At 37.4% G+C, this 19756-nt stretch overlaps 1 protein-coding gene across 1 annotated transcript in view; it reads right to left on the reverse strand.

Moving 5' to 3' along the window:
• Positions 1 to 19756, reverse strand: part of EYS (eyes shut homolog) — a 909330-nt gene that overhangs the window by 14701 nt on the left and 874873 nt on the right. The window contains exons 45-46 of the mRNA XM_064508633.1: positions 16582 to 16756; positions 10341 to 10513 (exon numbers count right to left, since the gene is read on the reverse strand). Coding sequence (XP_064364703.1) covers positions 10341 to 10513; positions 16582 to 16756 — 348 coding nt within the window. The remainder of the gene's footprint in view (positions 1 to 10340; positions 10514 to 16581; positions 16757 to 19756) is intronic.

Raw genomic sequence — 19756 nt, forward strand, 5'->3', positions numbered from 1 at the left:
AACCTGGCTTTTGATGATGTACTGTTCAACACACACATATATTCTCAAACAAACACATATTAACAATCACTCCCATCCTATGCATCATAATAGTTATTATGATATCAAGGCTATGCGTCGTCTGTAGTAATATCTTACAGAATATTAGAAATGTGAAGTTCCTGGCAACTATACTTAAAATATGGCACTAATAAAAATACAGTCTCAATAGTACAAATTACACTGAAAAACAAATGGTAATAAAACTTGCTAAATAGATGAAATGATGTAATGTGTGCTATTAAAGATTATAACCACTATCAAGTACAAAAAGCAACATAAAGTAATACTTAAAAGTAATAATTTTCCCATGGATTTTTAGGTACTTAGATCTTTTTAGTATGTAATATTCTCCAGTAGTAGTTAAGGATGCAATCACTGTACTGATGTCTTAATATTTAAAAATCACTCAGAAATAATAATTCATTTTATTCATACATATTTTTGCTTTCTGCATCAGTTAGAAATCAGCTTTCTCCTAGAAAATTTATGCACAGCAAGACCTATATATGGAAAAACTATGCCACAGCAGTCAATCATACATTAAAATATGCTGCTTCTTAAAAGGCCACACCAGGCAAAGTGTACAATGATGTGTCTGAAAGTCTTCATGACAGACTCAGTTTCATTTTGTCAACGTAGTTAATTCTTCACTGTTCATGAAGGAAGCTTGGACCACGACTAGCGTGAAAGCAAAATGTTCAGCTGCAGTGGGTGAAATGCTACATTGCTCATCACTGGAAGAAGCACTGCCCTGACAAGGTATATAAAAGGAAGATTGTTAGGATAAAGGGTCTTGGAGCAGAGAGAGAGAAAAAAAGGATGAAAAAACTGTGACTTCATAGTATCAATCACAGAATGAATTAAATCCAGGACTTTACATTACAAACAGAATATTAAAGAATAACATCCATATTTTCAGCAATAAATGTGAGAATGCTTTTGAATGTAACCATCATTATCCTGATTTATAGATATCAAAAAAAGTATTCTATTTAATATACTTCATTCTGAAACATTCCAGTATTTTATATCCATTTTGCTAAAATATGTTTGCTAAAATATGTTTGCATTCCCAATAAATAAATCTGAACAAATGTCAGAAAACAACGTATTTTGCCACAATGTAGCAGAACTAACTTGAGGAAGAACTGGAATGACTTCTAATTTGCTTGTAAGTTATTCTGTAAATACTGATTATATGCATGAAAAAGACCTGACTTGAGAGGTACATAGAAATGTGCACCCATATTTCAGAACAGAAGGCTTTAAGTCTACTGCAGTGCACAGGTAAGATCAGAATAAAATTTCATCTCTGCAATAACACTGCAGCTATAAATGCACAAACTTTTAAGCTGAACAGTAAGACAATTTAAGCTTTTCACTTTGCTTTCATGGCAAGCATATGCAAAACTAATATATCATGTCAAATGCAATGATACTTTACTGTTGTATTCCTTGCAACAACATATTTTTCCTAAGGTAAGAAAATAAGTTTGGCTAAATTTAAGCAAGACAGTTCCTGTGTTGCATGTGCTTACTCTAGAGAAACTCTAAACTAGAACAAACAAGGCAAATGGATTTCTTTGTGAATCCTACAAGCTAAGTTTATAGGACTTGTGCTGTGTAACTATTATATCACTCACCAGGGCACCAAACACTGTATGGGGCACTGTAAGCACAACAGGCATTTAAGCAAACATTTCTGTTCTGTATCAGATTAATGTCTCACTTAGTTACTTCTCTGAGTACAAGTATCTAATGAAGCTATACATCTCTAAACGATACAAAGAGAATTAAACTCTAAATCCCATTAGACCAATTAGAGCTACAGAGGCACACTGTTCCTGCAAGTACTATTGCTGAAGCATGTTTTTCTTTCCCTCTAGTACTCATTAATACTTTTCAGGTTCCTTCTGCTATCCCCTTTTGATCCGCCCTGTCAAGGCTCGTAAGTCCTATTCTGCTGCTGTTATGAAAAAGGTTTCTAGGTTATTCTCACAGCTTAATTCCCACCATAAAATCAGGAGTGCCTGTACACATCCCAAACTACTGCCTTGGGAATTTCACCGTGATAGTTTCTCCAATCTTCTTCAGCTTTTTGCCTCAAAACTTTTAGCAAGCCCTTTTTGCCATTCAGTCTATCATGTAATCTTGCAACAGGAAGATAAGACCATCAACACAAAACCATGGAGCCCAAACACACAGAGGGAAGGACAAAGACAGCGGAAGCAGGGATGGGCTACCCAGCAGGAACACAGAGACACTGCCCGAGGGCACAGGGATGGAGTTCAGCGTCAAAACTCAGCAGGAGTCAAAAGTGGTAAGGTCTGTGAAGTAAAACAAGAAGGGCTTCCATGAGTGTATCACAACAAGGTGGCTAAGGAAAATGGGGGGGTGCTTCTCAATGAAGCAGGGACCTAGTGACAAAGGACACGGGAAAGAAAAGATACTCAAAGCCTTCTTTGCCTTGGTCTTTCTGCTAAGGTCTGCTCAGGCCTCCCAGGTCCCTGGGCCTAGTAGCAGAGTCTGGGGAAGTGAAGCATTAGCTGTGGCAGAGGAAGAGTTTGGAAGCACTTTGGCGAACCAGACATACACAAGGCCAGGGACTGGAGGGGAGGCATCCCAGAGTGCTGAGGGAGCTGGCCAATGCCACTGTGGGGTCCTGGTGGACAAGCTGAATGAATGAGCAGTGACCTTTGCTGCAAAGATGGCCAACTGCATCCTGCTTATTACAACCAGAGTAGCCAGCAGGTCAAGGGAAATGATTATTCCGTTCTGTTCAGCAGTTGTGAGACCACATCTAGAGAACTGTGTGTCCAGATCAGATTTAATGCTTATCTTTGCAGTTCCCATGAAATGTCTTCCACAAAAAAAAAAAAAAAAAAAAAAAAAAAAAAAAAAACCACTGCTGTCTGTTATCACCTTTTGTTAATACCCCTCCAAGTAGTTTGCATTGCAAATAACAATGTCCCAGGTCAATGTAATCTCATCTTCTGAAAGTGATTCTGAAAAACTGCATTCAATCTTCAATGCTAACTAGCTATATCAGTTTTTCTTCTCATCAATCATTTTTGGGGAAAAAAAAAAAAAAACAAAAAAGCTCTCTCTCACAACAAGACTTACCATAAAACTCTTTCACTTATCACCATAAATTCCTTGTCCTGACTACATTTCATAACTTTTGCTTCAGTATTTTTTTTGGTAGTATTAGAAATCAGGCTTCCTGTCAGGGTTCACCGAGAGCTGGCTGCTCTCTAATGGAGGGGAGCTGGGAGCTGAGGGCGATATCCCAGCTGGCAGGTCAGGGCCTCACCAGCCAGGCCAGTCCCAGCATCCTGAGCAAGGTGAGCAGGCAGGCCTGGAGAGAGGCAGTGCTGGGCAGTCAGTCTGTGGGTCAGCAGCTGGGACCAGATCAGTGGGGCTCATGGCCAGGCACATGCATGACTGTGATGGTGTTGCACTGTAGCTGAGGCAGGTATCAAGGGCAGGAACTTCAACTTAAAAGCAGCTCCTGAGCCAAGCAGAAGGAAGGCCCTGCGGAGGCTTTTTAGCAGAGCTTTCCTCAAGGCCAGACACCTGCAACATCTTAGAGTGGCTCTGAGATGAGGTAGGCAAACCCCCAGCAAGTCAGGGGGGATGTGCTCAGGGCACTGACACTTATGGTGCAGTGGTAACAGTTCATTAACAATAAAAATGTCTGAAAGCTTTAAAATCCACAGTCAGAGATTTTCAACGACTTTATTCCTCCATACAGAGGGAACATTTCCACCAGACACAGTTTTTTCATTTTAGAAAGTAATGACAAATCCAGCTGTATGAACATTTTTCATCTTGAGAGGCTCTTTGCTTAAGGCTGTAGGTGAAAATTTATTGAAATTGCATGGACAATTTTTTGTAGCTATTTGGAAAACTGAAAAATTTTACTTCAACTTCTCTAAAATGAAATGTATTTTTCCTTTGAGATACCACTTTAATTTGATTTTTTTGAATAGGCAACTTTTCCATAACTAACAAACTAATTCATGTATAACAAAAAAATATAGTTTGACTTCCATTTCAGTGCAGTAACAGGAAGTAGAGCATGTTAATAAAAGTACTGATTATTAACACAGCTCTAAGAGAACAGTTAGAACCGTATACTCATTATGAAGGTTGTAATTTTGCCAGACCTACAGTCATTATTAATCCTGGTTGTCCCTGAAGAGAACAGACTCAGGTAATCATTATTCTGAGTGATACTGGAACAAGAGATCACAATTTTGCAAGTGAAATCTACTGTTCTGTTTGTTTTTTTTGTTGCAGTGGAGTTGTACGTTATACTCTCTACTGTCAGCTAATTAGATAGCTAATTAGCTAGAAATTAACATTCTGGAGCATATGGTTAATCCCTATGGAGACCTCTGGTTTTCCAATACCTAAAATAGCAATCACTAGTGCAAGACAAAATTGTAGACCTCAGGCTTTCCGTATGACACCTATTGAGTTGTGTGCATAAGACTAGGTCATGGGAGTGAGCAAACAGTACTGGGAGCAACTATGTAACCTCTGTGCTAAGAAACCAGTGCTAAGAAACCAGAGGAGAAATCTGAAGCTGATTCTCCTGCATCTGAGGATATGGATGTTATAATCATGCTAAGGATAATTTCTATTTCTTCTGTCCAATGAGTATTTCAGTAGTTAGAGAAGGCTACTGGAAGATAGATAATACTAGAAGATAGAGAAAAAAAGAAAACCTTATATATCCAATACCTCATTCTTCAAGGATACAACAGATGTGAGCTCGAGTATTTGCATTGCAACAGTCAGTAAAGCTGAATGCTTAATTGCTAGACAATTAGGAAAATGCGATGTTAACAAAACAAATGTTTAATTCGTGCTTGGCTTTGGTAGCAAGCCTCTTCTAGGTACTGACATGTTCTGAGAATGCTAACAAGACGAAACCTGCAAGAAGAAACACCCAGTCTGAGAGGCCTTCATAGGGAGCACTTCTGCACGGGAAGCCTTCAATTCTCTAAAGATTAATGGAAGTTAATTCCTTTGAATTCTAATATGCCAAACTGTTTGCATAAGTCTTCTTAAACCACACATGACACGACAAAATTAGTGTCCTCTATATATCCATGGATCTGATCAGTATCTGATTAGCACAATGTCTCAAGCTTCCCTCTGAAAGAAGAAAACTGCTTAATGATTCTGGTTTAAAATTTACACACACTTTTTGATGAAAACTGTGCTTATTTTGGCCACTGGCAATGCTTCTCCAATACTGCCACCTACGGAGTCTTTTTATATTACATTCTCCCTTTAAAAGGGAATACTATCAGGTCTGTTCAGAAATCTCATAATTAACTCCTTTGAAATTACAGGTCTTCTTCACTCCTCTACAAAATCGAGTAAACTATCTAGGATGTAAATTTTATATGCTTAGCATCTAGAGGAATACTAGCTTATGTAGACAGATACCTCAATGTACCTCAAAGTCAGAGGAACTATCTCAACCTTGAATTTATTTTTGTTCAGGTACTCCATCGCTTTAAGTGATAATATTTATACCAAGAAGGAAGATTTGATTTGATCCATTAAAACAAGTGACAAAGAAATGAAGAAGAATGAAAGGTGAGCCACAAGTGGTTAGATGCTAGGAGAATACCACATGAAGATGTTATATATAGTTGCTGTGCTCTTAAACTTTTCTCTAGACATTCATTATGGGCCACTGCTGGAGACAGGATTACTGACCTCACTCAGGAACACTGTTTCTATAGAGGAATAAGCTGCAGAGATACAATTTAATAGAGATTAGAATATAAATGCACACATTCATTATGGATATAATCTCTGTATTTTTAAAGTTAATGTCTCCTAATTATTAGTTATGTAGAAGATACTGTGATCACATATATAATAAGGCTGTACTACAGATCAAACCAGCTGTCTGCAGCAACCGGGTTTTAGACTATTGCTTTTTCCCCAGAAAGAGTCATCAACATTCAGTCTTGGCCACTTTCTCTCACAGGAGTATATCACAGTGAATTCAATAGGTTTATTGAATACATGCAAGAGAACTGAAAAAAATCAAGTCCTTAGAGATTTTTGCCTCTTCAGAAACCCTTTGAGATTTATATTTACAGACTTACTCACTGGGCCAAATGAAGTAAACTGGTTTTGAAGTCATGCAGCAGACTCTCCTACCATTAGCTGAAGTGCTGGGAGTTGCGGTCTTGTTGGTTTTGAAAGCTGTGTTAATGAAATAACCAGCCTAAAATAAATGCTGCTCTGAGCTGAAGCTTACGGTTTCAATTCTTAAGCTGAAGACAGTTTAGAGTTGTCTGCTACTTCAGTTGCAAACTTGAAGTAAAATGAATGAAAGATTTTATTAATACAATATTTCCTTTTGGTGTTCTCAAAAACACAGCTCCTTTTAAGAAGCTCCATTAACTACTTCCATATTCCTCATTCTTGTGGGGAAGGGAGATGCTAACTGAGAACTAACACTATGCTAGATCTTGGCAATGTCTGGTTGTCATTTGTGCACTGCAGAATTTGGGCTGATCTTCCTGTGCTATTGTTGTAGCTGTGACTTTTTCAAACCAGTGAAACAGAATTATCCGTTGCTTCTTGTGACATTACACTCTTAGAAGAATTCTAAGTCCTGATGGCAAGATTCACATTAAGAAGAAGTCTCTTGCATAATTTTCCCAAGTCCTTTCCATTTCATTATAGCCACTTCTATTTATGGTAGTATAATTTTTTTGTTTGTTTACATCAGTGTTACCTTTAGGAACCTGATGCACTTGAAGAACCATCCTGTCTTAGGAGCACTAATGGCTTTAGACAACACAGTACCCCCAGGAAGTGCAGCCTTAGATTACACTAGAATAAATGCATTACTCTGACCTACCTGACAAGGCTTTGTTCCATTCAGATCTAATTTCCAACCTTCCCCGCTCTTACTTGTGCTCCTCATGAGTCCTTGCCTTCCCAAAGTCAGTCTTAAATCTCAGGCACCCTCCTACTGCACTTCAGTCCCCAGCATGCTGCCTACCTGTTAAACCTCTTGACCTTTCTCCTAGAAATGCAAGTCCTGGCTCTTGCTTGGGCAATGTAGAATATACAGTGACATATTTCCTCTGAGTGTGCCAGACAAAAAAGTACCTGTGTACAACTTGCTGAATATTAATTGCTTGAGTGTAGCCTACAGGAAATACAGGGTAATTGAAACTGCTTACTCTCTACAAAAGAGGGACAGACTGCCTTATACGTACCTCAAATAAGATCTGTCATGAGGACAATTCTCAAGGAGCAGCAGGCATGCAGTAATCTGGTAAGGATAGGCTAGTCCCTTTGGGGCCTTATTTGTCATTTGCACTGCACCCTAACTCAGGTGTTGAATGGAAGTAGAGGGTGCTAACTGTTTCAAATGATAATATTGCCCTCATAGAGTCCTGGCTGAAGTGGTGTAATTCTTTTCATTTTCTTTAAAATGTATGATTTAATATACTTCTTAGTGCAATCCCCTGAGAACATTGCTCAGTATTTACACTTTGACAGTAAACATTGTAAGAGCTGGACCAAATGAGGACTGTGGATTTTGTGGCTATGAGGAAAGGAAAGCATATTCCATAACTGATCTTGCTAACCCTGGGTTTATTCTACTTCTAATTTAGTTTTCCAATCACTGAACATTTGTTGGGCAGCCCCAACTTCTAAAATTTATCCATGATGTACCAAATCTCTGTGCTGCCTGAGAAATCATTCCATGCTTGGTGGTTTCAACTGCTGCTCTAAGTGGGACATATCACCAAACACTTTGGGAACAGTTACATACTGATTTGAACATACTCCTTCACCTCTCTCATGTACATAGCTCATAAAGACCCATAGACATTTTTAGTGTTTGTTAGACAAGTTAGTACTTGCTTTCAGCCAGTTCATGTTTAATTACCTCTAACATCTGTGGTCAGGATCACCAGGGTATGTTCCTTATTGCTGTCATTCTAGCTCCACCACCTCATTTATTCACTTTGCCTGACTCCTTCAGGTGCAATCCATACTACTGTCTGGTATTTACCAGTCTCTACTGTTTGGTAAAGCCCTATTTGTCCTTACTCCTTGTTATTCTCCTCTGCTGTCTCTTTTTGCCTCATCAATCTCTTCTGTTCTTTTCTCTCCCTTCTTTCTTTCTTGCATGTTCATTAGTCTCCACCATTTAATTTCCTTTTGTTCTCTCCTAGTCCCGTGAGTCATTCATTGCTCTGTCTCTTTTTCTTTTTGATCCAATAACCACCATCAATCCAGAGATGAGATATTCAATCTTGATAAGCAGCTGGTTTTTAGCAATTTGCCATCCACTAAAAGTGCAAACTGCACTTCGAAAAAATCTCATGATAATTCATTACTCTGCCAGAGTAAGGTGAAATGCAGGGCAAAGAGTTTGGCCAGGATCCATATTCCCTATTCATAAAAAGAAAGCTTTTAAATGAAACAGAGAGGAACCTTTCTAATGTGTTTACCAGGTGGAGGAATTACTAAGAGGATGACAATGTACAAGAAACAGTTTATTGTGGCTCAGATATAAGCTACTCATACTTGTAATAGCGTCCAAAAATCCAAATCTATTCTGAAACTAGAACACAGGAGTCTTTATCAGATGAATTACCTGTTTTATGTACAGTACATGTTCTGTTGATCAGTGTCCTGAATCCAGATGGCATTACATTTTAAAACCTTACTTGAGAAGAGAAGTCACAGTTTAAAAGTTCATACAAAAAGTCCTAAAAAGCTGTTGCTGCAGAGACAATACAGCAAGCACATTTTTACACGGAATAAAGAATTTAACAACGACTTTCCAGAAGCTACATTCTCTTTGATTTGATCCTATCAATTGCAGGTTCATTCTGTAATCCGATTTTGAAACTGTATCTATCTGCTGGATGAGAACTGCAAATCAGGTCAAAAGCAGTTCAGCTTGTCAGTTCTGTACTTGAAACTCACTCCATAGGCACAACAGGTGAGGTTGGACCTTGGCAGGTAGTTTGAAAAGGAGGTTATTTAACAGTAACTAGAGTTCTTGAAAAGATGTAAAGAGTTTCCAGAAGGAAAAACATCAGTTTGTACAACATTATCTCGAATCTAAGAGTTGCAGAATAAAGGGTGAGGGCAGCCTTGCACACAGAGACCCTTCAGGCACTTACAGGAAAAGTCCCTAGAGCTTGAGGGCTTGTAGCAATTGTGTACTCACATTTACAGAATCCCTCAAAGAAGAAACCAGCCAAATTCCTACATGAGGTAAACCTAAGACAGACAAACTGAGGGTAACATGTTGGAAGAAAGACTCAAAGCCAGGGAGAATAGAAACCTGAAAATTACTAGAGTGGTGTTGGTTATTTTATCATCATTCTCACTGCATCTCTACCCAATAGCCAGTGAAGTCAATAGGAACTTCTCCATTAGTGTCAGTGGAAATTGGATAAGGTCCTGAATGTTTACTACCTCTCAAGTATACTCAGAAGTGTACTTCTGAGTTCTTAGGTGTATTTCTCAGCATACTTCATTAAGGTAAGCTTGGGAATTGAACTAACCACAAGTTCACTATAATACTGCTCTGCAATGCTTACTGTTCCCTCAGTATCTGACAATGTCAAAATGTCCATGTATTTGGTTCAATGATTGGAAAAAAACTGAGAAAAAATGGTGTTGAAAATAAGCTCAATTAGAAAATATTATCTAACAATTAGTAGTTTTAAATAGTTTAATTTTTCTAACAGAAAGAAGCACCACTTTCTTGCTCAAATAAAATCTACTTTGTACTTTGTGCGGCTATTTAACGTTTCACCCATACATTACAAAATACTGTGTTTTTCTGCTAGGACTTTATCTCAACTCTGTGTACAGTGTACTACCACTTGAGTTTTTAAAACTGAAAAGTGGGCTGGTGCCAGGGTTCACACAAACTTATTCTTTTGCATTTTTGTGTGCTTGCTTGACAACAGAAATGAAAACCAAAAGCAAATAAAGGGAAAATGCTTCCTGAGATGGATTTTTTAAATCCATCCATGGAACATTCTGTACATACAATTGTTTGGAATAAAAGGTACTTCAGGAAAGAAATAATCCTATACCCAAAGGAATCAGCTGGAGCTCTTCTCTCTGGGTGCAGATCAAATAGTGGAACAGTCAAATTCAATTACACTAGTCTTCCTATAATGTTTTATTTGTTGAAGTTTGTCTTAATGTCCTGCAGTCTTTGGAGAAAAAAATGAAGTTGCTAACAAAAAGATCATACAGCTTATCCATACCTTGTTCACAATAGTTGCCAGCTGTTCCAAGAGGACAGTGACATGTGTAGCCATTTGGCAGTGGCACACATGTACCACCTTGTTTACACAGATGTGGGGGATCGTGCTCTGGATCACATATCGATATAGTCTCTGTGCAAAATGCACCTTTCCATCCAGTGAGGCAGTCACAGCTACAGTGCATAAGTGAAAGGAAAGAATTATTACCAAAAGATCAATCAACAAAAGAAAATCAACAAAAGAAATCAACATTTCAGTAGCAATACTTCTGTAGCAAGACTTAAGTTTGGATACCTGTATTTAACCATCTGAACCAAAATGGTTATCAAAAAAGTGTAGTATCCAGGTTTCTCACTTAACTTTTTGATATGCTTATTTTATTGTAAGAAAATTTTATCTAATCGGAAACATTATATTTTTAATATTTGAGTCGCAATATTAACATCCAGAAAAAAACAGTCAAGCTCATGGCTCTTTATTGTATTTTGCTCTACAAATAACTCAAGGATCCCTTGGCTTCAGGATAAACTAGGAAGACTCACAAGTGGAAATAAAAGGGAAAGAAAAGTAGTGAAGTGCATCTATAAAATTGAACCCAAACATCAGTATAACGAAACTACTCACTTACTCGCTTCCAAATTTTAACTAGTAAGAGGAGTCCTGTCTCTCATTTAGTCATTATTAATTTGCTATATTCTTATATGTTGCACATCAGAGGTAGGTTTGGTGAAGCATTTGATGGAAAAGAGGATAGTGGATTCCATCATGAATGAAATGGCAATCTGAGTGTCATATATTTATGGTTATAAATCTATGCCATCATCAAATTGTCTAAACTGGCTGAATCATGGGACTAATGAGTGTCTACTAGTCTTTAACCCCTTCTTTCATCCAAATTAGGAGAATATAACAAAAAAATACAAACTAATCTGTTAATGTAAGACTAGTATGAATGCTACAGAAATTGTACAATACAGAGATACTTGATATTGATTTTTAAAAATGCCCTCTTTATTAAAAGCAAAAGCTTCAAAATAGTTCAAATGAAATATGTTATACCTATTTATATTTTATAATCTAGTGGCACTTTATGATATGTAACTTGTTTCCCTGAATAGAAGTACTTATTGATTTCTCCATAGAAGTTTTCTCTTTCAAGGCTAGGAATGAAATCTCATATATTTTGATTGATTCTTAGCCCACGTCTTTCTTTCTGTATATGTGCATCTCTCTTGGGTTTTTCTTCAGACTCACTGAGCTGTACTTTCTCCATTAATCAGCCCACTATTTCTAGGCAAAACATATTGAGGAGACTGTGAAACTCTGCCTTATTTCAGGTATGATCTGTAACTATATTTCATTTTCTAGACTGGTCAGATACATGGCGCAATACTGTTATTACTGTTTCACTAAACCTTCAGAACAGACAACATGAAAACAAAGCACAGCCAACAGCCTCTTCAGTTTGATAAACAGCTACTTGGAATGAAGGAGAAAAGAGGACATGACCTTGCAAAAGCAAAAAAACCTCAATTCATCACAGTTTAGCACTATAATGTTTTCTGTCTCAGCTGTAACTGTTAGACTTTGATGCATAGAAGCTACTGAGGAGGAGAAGTAATTTAACTATGAGTGGCATATAGAAATGTCCATTTCTTGTATTGTGAAGTAGTGTTTGAAGCTGAAGCTACTGCTGTTGGGCAGCATACACAAAGGTTCTTCCCTTTTCCCTTGTTTAAGTCTGCATAAGCCTGTTTAAGATTCTTTTCACAATTGTCTTCTACAGCCTAATAAATGTTAAGTTACTTAATTGAGTTGAAAACTATTTACACAGAGCTGAACATGTTGCTTGCTGTTGCCTACAGCAGCAAAGTTCTATGAACTGGTACAATCTCTTCTACTTAACACTTAAAGTTGGACTGGGGTTGAGAAGTCTGGATCCAGCATCTCCTAATCTTTATAGAGTTAAGGGAAGAGGCAGCACTACAAACCTTTTCATCACATGCCCTATCATGCTGGTCTGGTTTTCTTCATATTTTATTTGGTTGCATGTTGTTATATTTCCAGAACAGAAGAACCTGTTGGCTTGCTACATCACCAGTGCTTTGATTCTCAAGAAGTTAATGACTCATTTCTTTAGATGGAAGAGGTGGGATTCATTTTGCAATCAAGATACCTAATTTTACCTATTTACAGCTGAGCTAGAGGATGGATTCTTTTGCCCAGACATCAACATTTAGTGTTATTTTAGTCAGGGGAACCAGAGACTGTACAGCCTACCAACTAATACGTGCATAGGATACAGTCAGCTTATGACTGTAATGACAAGAGGCCACATTCAGTTACCTCAACTTAGACATTTAATGCCATGTGGATGCCATGGTACATCTGCGAGATCTGTGTGGAACTAGCAGGTAAGAAAGAAGACCTGCAGAAGACCCGTGTTCATCTGGACCACCCCATGGAGTCCAGGAAAGGTACCACAGAATATATGCCATTGGAATGCATTGCTTAAACAGCTAGAAAGGCCTGGACCTCCACCGACTACAATAGGATCTTACACACTTAGCTCACCTGGAGACACTTTAAATTTAGGTGTCTTAAAAGCTAAATCTCACTCAAAGATATTTTGCTATTTTCAGGTTTTTGAACAGTTAAAAGGAATCTTCTATACTCTGGCTTTTAGAGTTTCTGAAGAGCAATTACCAAAATGTCTCTTAATTTTTCTATAACATATTTTAAGGTAGAGAAAGGACAGGAAGGCTTTTAACTTTGATAGCTTGCCTCAGAGGAAACTGGATAATCTTGAATCCCTTCATTTTGCACAGGATTTTCAATGAGGTGCACTGCACAGCATATATATGGAAAGGTGGGCCAGTGCAGGAGGCAAAAACTCTCAAATTCACAGCTCCCAGAGAAATAAAAAAAAAAGATAATTCTGAATTCTGGAAATCTTCAGGTTTTGTAACCTTTGTATTTAGGAACTTCAAATATGGTTTATTTTTAATATGTCAACTGTTTGTTTGTTTCTTGCAAACATTTAGCAGTGTCATACTCTAAAGTTCACAGAATGGCTTTCCAGCTTCAGAGTCCCAGAACAAAACCAAACTGAGCCCTGAAATAAGTAACAGTTCCTATACAAGTCACTGTTGATTAAGGAACTAAACTTGAAATCTATTGTATCACAATATAGCATCCAAAAAATTCATGAAAATTAATTTCATTTTATAAACCTTATAAGCAGTATATCTGTATCTTACTACACAAAATCCTTACCACACATAATCAAACTGGAAGCATTTCTTGACCAATGTAGGGAAATAACGAAAGGTCCTAAAGTATTTTTGAGAAATTGGAAAGTTTGCTTACATTTAATGTGGTTTCCTACACTAAACAAAGAGCATTCCTACATTAAACATAGAAAATGTCATGTTTAAAATAGGTCAATGCTAACAAACCCAAAACTTTTTATCGTTATGCAAATGTGGTATCAAGTCAGACAAATTACCTTGTAGCAGAAAGGAAGGGATTCAGCCATCTAGATTCGAGGACCTAAATTTAGATGTTTGCATTCAAATTGGGTGTCTACTCAATGGAGATCAGATGGTCAATTAGTTTACCTAATTAGTTAGGCCAGCTGAGACTGGGCAGATGTCTGCTACCATCTGAAACTCCCTGTGGTATCTCATCTGGCCTCCAACTACTACTCCAGAAGGCCATGAGTCTCTCTTAGGTCCGGCATCACATCTGTCAGCATTAGGTGAATATCTCAAATACTGCAGGACATTGGCTTGTATTGGCCATCAGGCCAATCCAAACTATTGGAGATTTCTTAATATATTTATTAAATGTATTGTATTGAAATTGAAAGACATTGAGCAATGAAGAGGGTCTCTTAATAAAAGTGGCTTTAAACTGAGGCAGTGTAAAACTAGAGCATTAAAGAAAAACAGCCTATCTTCAGGCTAGAAGGCAAAAAGTGAGACAAAAATTACAGTTTTAAGGAAATTAGCTATTTTTAAATGAAGAGGACAACAGAACACTACAAACGTGTCCCACTAAATAAGCCAAAGCGGGTGAGAATTTCTTAGAGAGCAAATCCACTCAACAAAAGTAAAAACTTTTATTGACTGAAAATACAACAATTAAAAAGAGAAATGCTTTTTCCCTTACAATCTATAAAAATATGTTCATTGCATTGAAAATAGAGTCCAATTGGATCTAGTTTAATAATGAAACTACAACAGCTCTCATTTTATGAGGCATCCCTGTACTATATAAAGATATGATTTAATGGCCTAAACCTAAATGGCTAGTGCTATTTGAAAAGCAATAGGGTACTGAAAAGCCTGCATGAGGCTTGGAGATATAACAGAGGGCTTCTGTGAGACCCGAGTTCCTCCAAAACAGCAGCTGAAGGCCAGATGGTCTACCCCAGAATATCTACGTTTATGTTTAGGCATCTGAATCCCATCCATTATGTCTCATGTTCAAAGTACACATAAGACATATTTTGTCTCTTATTTCAGCAACATGCAGTAGCCATAACACATCATAGACTATCCTATTATAATTTTCTATTGTATATGATTCTGTGCCATTAAAGGATATTATTGTCCCTTGAACATAAAATTCATTTTGTTTTTCAGATCTTTCTTCTTTATTTTGTTAAAACAAAGTATTCTGCTCTGATGCTGGGCAGAATGTAAAGTTCACTGCTTTTCCTTTTGTGCTTCCATTTAACTCAAAGCATTATCCCTATAGTAACTGAATCTACAGTTTACTGGCACTGCATACTTTCTGGTGGGTGGTGAAAGCAAGGCATAAAAATAGCTTAAAACAACAACAAAAACCTCTGGAGAAAGATCATTGCAGGAGACTAAACATATTTTAATGTAAATGCAGTTCCCTCAAGGACTCTGCTCTTCAGAGGAAGAAGAATCTACATACACAGGGACTCCACTGTGTACAATCTGTGTTTGCCTTCTTATCTGTCTTGCTGCCTGCAGTGTTTTCAGACAATGTCTTCAAATGTTTTAAATCAGTTCTTCTTTTTTAAAAAATGACACAAATAGCTGTAAATAAATGAATGCATGTGGGGAAGCACATGGGGGGAAGCAAGTAATAACTAATCTTGGCAGATACTTTTAAAACCAGGAGTGCTCCTCAGCCAAAGTTTTACAGAAGAGTTATAAAGTGTTTGAAAACAAGATGAATTACGATGAAAGTGCTGACACACAACAGCAATATGGAACTGCAAATGGACCTCCCTTTTTCATGCCTTACAGTCTGGACAAAAGATCCATCTAGACTTAGCGATAAGGCATGAAAGACCATAGACTTGTCATCTTCAGTTCCAGCTAAAGGTATTTCTGCCCCACCCCAACCACTTATCCCATACGCAGGCCAGCTGAACAGCTCATATTATGAACTGAGCTAATTTAGACAATTTTGGTATGAGATCCTTGCTAACCCACCTTGTTTTGTTTGAAATGGATTAAGAAAAAGGCCTTACATGAGCAGGTCAGCCAGCAGATTTGGAAAGGCAATGGCGAATGAACGCTTGAGAATGGCATGAAGAGTGACCAGGGAAGGTGAATTTGAGAGACAGCAAAGTGTCCACACATATCAACTGGAGGCATAAAGAACTGTAAATATTAGAGACTGAGCAGGAGAGAAAATGGATGCATGCTAGGTAAGTGAGCTCCTAAGAATTCGAGCAGGCTCAGAATGTTGGGCATTCAGTGGTTTACTCTGAGAAAGGGTTCTCATATGAAAATACTTACTTCCAGGAAACAGGAGGCATCTTTTTTTGCCTCATTAGCCATGTTCAGACATTAAGACATTCAAGCTCTCAGAAATTTTGGTATTTTGTTCTCTCTTAGCTAGGCTGCTCACTTAATTCTAAAAAGTGACTTTCTTATAGAAGTTCTTCCCATGCATTTCATAGTAAGTCTGGGTGCCAGTGACTTTAGTAGGAACAGAGCTGGTCCATGATGGGATTTCTAGAAGAAGAACCCAAAAAAGGTGTCCTAAAATAATTTTAGTATTTTAGGCTTGATTTTATTAGTATAGTATTAAAATTCTCTGTGTAACTGAACTGACCCCTCAATGGTTTCTTTTCCTTTTTCATAAGATGAGATGTTTCTAGACACTTTTGTTATCAAGACACTAAATTACCAGGTTTATTAATCTAGAGATTAGTGTATGTTTTAGTCTACAAAAATAATTTTATACTTACTAAACAGTAGAGCCACTTTCTATGCATTTCCCACCATTTCTGCATTTTATTAAACTGCATGGGGAATCTTTACATTGTCCAACACTACGACCAGCATTGGGGTGACCTTCTGGAGTCCCTGGTGATTTAAACTCTTGATTCTTGTCAGTGCGGACTTGAACATCAAAAACACAACCTCAAAAGAAGAAAGAAAAAGGAAATGAAGTTTAAAATAGATACAGGAAGTCAAAATAAACCAAAGAACAAGATAATGCCACCCCAAACCAGAACATCTTCAACAGATGGAAAGCCATACGACATCAAAGAACTAAAGGTATGCTGGTTACTTTCTGTTCAGGCAAATGAGTGAATGATCACAAGACCCTTTGTTTAATGGCAAGTATAACAATAGAAGCCACTCCTTGAGAAACATAAAGAGAGCAGGGTCAGTGATTGAGGGCTGATGTAGGTGCAATTTTGTGTTTATATCCACATGCACTTGTGGAAATGCATCTGCATCAGACAAAAGCAGCCAAAAAAGAGAGGAAAAAGAAGGACAATGGTCAAAAAGTCTGTTTAATATAAAATACATAAAAATCTAGAGAACACTGACTAATAGAATGCAGGTAGGGAATATGGACTTGAAAAGGACCTCCTTTTTTGAAAGACCCAGATTCTCCTCTTCCTAAATGAATGCTTCAGTCCCTGTTACATAAAGATTATACAGCACATGACCACAACATTTTAAAGAATGCGCACCTTCAGGCCATTGCTCTCAGGAAATAATCCAAAAGTTTCATCCATACTAGTAAGCTAAACAGCGCCAGGGCCTGTTACTTGGTTGTGCAGACAACCGATCCAGTCTAGCCGTATCTACATTACTAAACTCTCACTAGCTTCCTGAGCAGGACAGCTGCATCCAGACTACGGATTGTCAACTACTACTTGATGTGTTAGTTTTCCCAGATCAAAAAGATTTAACGGACCATGGTAAGAATTTTTCTGTAGAGATGAGTGAATATCATTGCTCGCATCATGCTCTGATACTGTTTCATTTGCTAATACACCAGTAGCTCAAGTGAAAAGAGGAGCCAAAGCCTCAGAGTGGAGCAGAGTTTAGTATGCTGTTTCCTACTGGCTACCTCCAGGCAGCTCCTGGTTATCGCCTGGGCTTTCCGGGGATTGCCCCTTTGGAGATTCTTCATTCTTCCTAGTGACTGCACAGGATGGTTAGACTCACAGGTCTGACTTATTTCATCAGTGTTTCTGAATCACTTTTTTTGGTCCACATGCCTATTTATGTAGTGCGAAGCCAAGACTATGCCATATTTGATATCGTTTAGGATCACACTCTAAGTATCTTTTCAAAATGTACATTGGCTATCTAAATGATTAAGAGCTATCGATCTAAAGGCAGCCTTAGGCAGTTTGAAATGTCATCCAGATCTTTACACAAATATATACCATTTTAAACTAAAAATCAGATTTTAAAACACTATAGTTGAACCAGTGCAATTACATGTTTGGAAATGATCATACCTTTCTAAACCTGATTTATACAGTTTATCTGAGATTTCATGAATTCCCACAATGCTCAAACACATGGGAGTAGCAGGTATTCAGAAGTGGATGCCAAAGACTCTCTGTTCAGTGTTAGAAGCAGGGAAAGGATATGATATGAAGATTGTAAGTAATTATCAAACTAGGCTATTTTTAAATTGCTTAATATGAATTTTTGCATGATTTGGTGAAATCATATAAAACCCAGACTTCCACTTGAAAGATACAATGAATGTCCAATTGTGGTTATTTCTTCAGTTTTTATTAGATAACAAGAACATATTGACTTTTTCCATTGTCTCTTTCACAGTTTGGGATTTCATTATTAATTTTATATTTCCTATGCAAGGCCTGTGATAGTTCTGAAAAAAGTTAAAAATAATTCCTTTGTGCCTCACACTTGTTGCTATAATTCTGATCTTACTGAGTATGTTAGTACATTTATCAAGATGTTTGACTTGCAAATACCTTTGACCATTTACAATTTTCGGACTTCTCTCTTTGACCACATTATCTTTATACAAAGAACTGATACAGAATAGGGGTTTCACATTTCACTGACACTACCAATTGCTGACACTCAGTAGCTCTGTAGGTAAGACAGATGTTATTTGCCCAGAGTGAGAAAGTCAAGTTTTCAGAGTAGGTTTACATATCCTAATATACTGCTTAGAATTCTACATTTTCCCATGAGCCTTCAGTGGACAGTTACAAGCTATTCATTTTAGGATCTAGCTTTATGCATTAAGACATCTTATTCTAAGGCAATACTGTTTACATTAATTTACTGCTGACCAAATTATTCAAACTTACATATATAAAAGTTGGACATAAAGAGAAAAGCAATAGAATCTGTAATCTTTACTCTTCTAAATACTGAGATAGGTTTCTCCCTTTTAGCCCCAAGTTTCTGTTTTTTCCTTCACTCTTGAAATATAGCTGTCATTAGATTATCAGACTATTCTGCTGAAGGTGTATGAGATTTTCTCATTATGAGATAATTGGTTTTGAACAAAATATAGTATCTATAGCTTTCATAGCTATTTTAATTATAGTTAGAACAACTTCAGTAGAAGTTTCTTTCTTAGACAGGCTTTTCCCTTATTACACACAGTTTGTACTTCTGTTTAAACTGGCACATAACTAGTAATTTAAAAACCATATTAAGCTATTTAAAAATAACCTACCTGGATGATTATTTGCAATCTTCGTATCATATCCTTTCCCTGCTTTTAACACTGTTAATTTTAGCCCACCACATGCTGAGTAAATCCTAACTAATGTTTCATCTGCTTATCAGTGGCAGGTAAGGCATGTTCTGTTCTCCTGAGTCTTGCTAGAGTACTAAGCAAAAGCAGCCCAGAGCCCTGTGTAAACAATGGAAAGCATAGCGAGCACTCAAGAACTGGTAAGGACATCATGGAAAATAAACTGGCATTTGTGGTGATGGCTAGTTTAACTGTACCTGCATCACATCTAGGTTAGAAACAGTTCTTGCGCATGTGTAAACAAAGCATATAGTAAGTTCTAGAGAGATGTTTGTCTTGGCTTTATGAATTCAGCTGAATTTTTCAGTTAATTTTTGTATTTTTTCTAATGCTGTTAGTCGGTGGGATGCTGATAAGGACTCAGCCTA

Source organism: Dromaius novaehollandiae, chromosome 3 (genome assembly GCF_036370855.1).
Source record: "Dromaius novaehollandiae isolate bDroNov1 chromosome 3, bDroNov1.hap1, whole genome shotgun sequence".
Lineage (NCBI taxonomy): Eukaryota > Metazoa > Chordata > Aves > Casuariiformes > Dromaiidae > Dromaius > Dromaius novaehollandiae.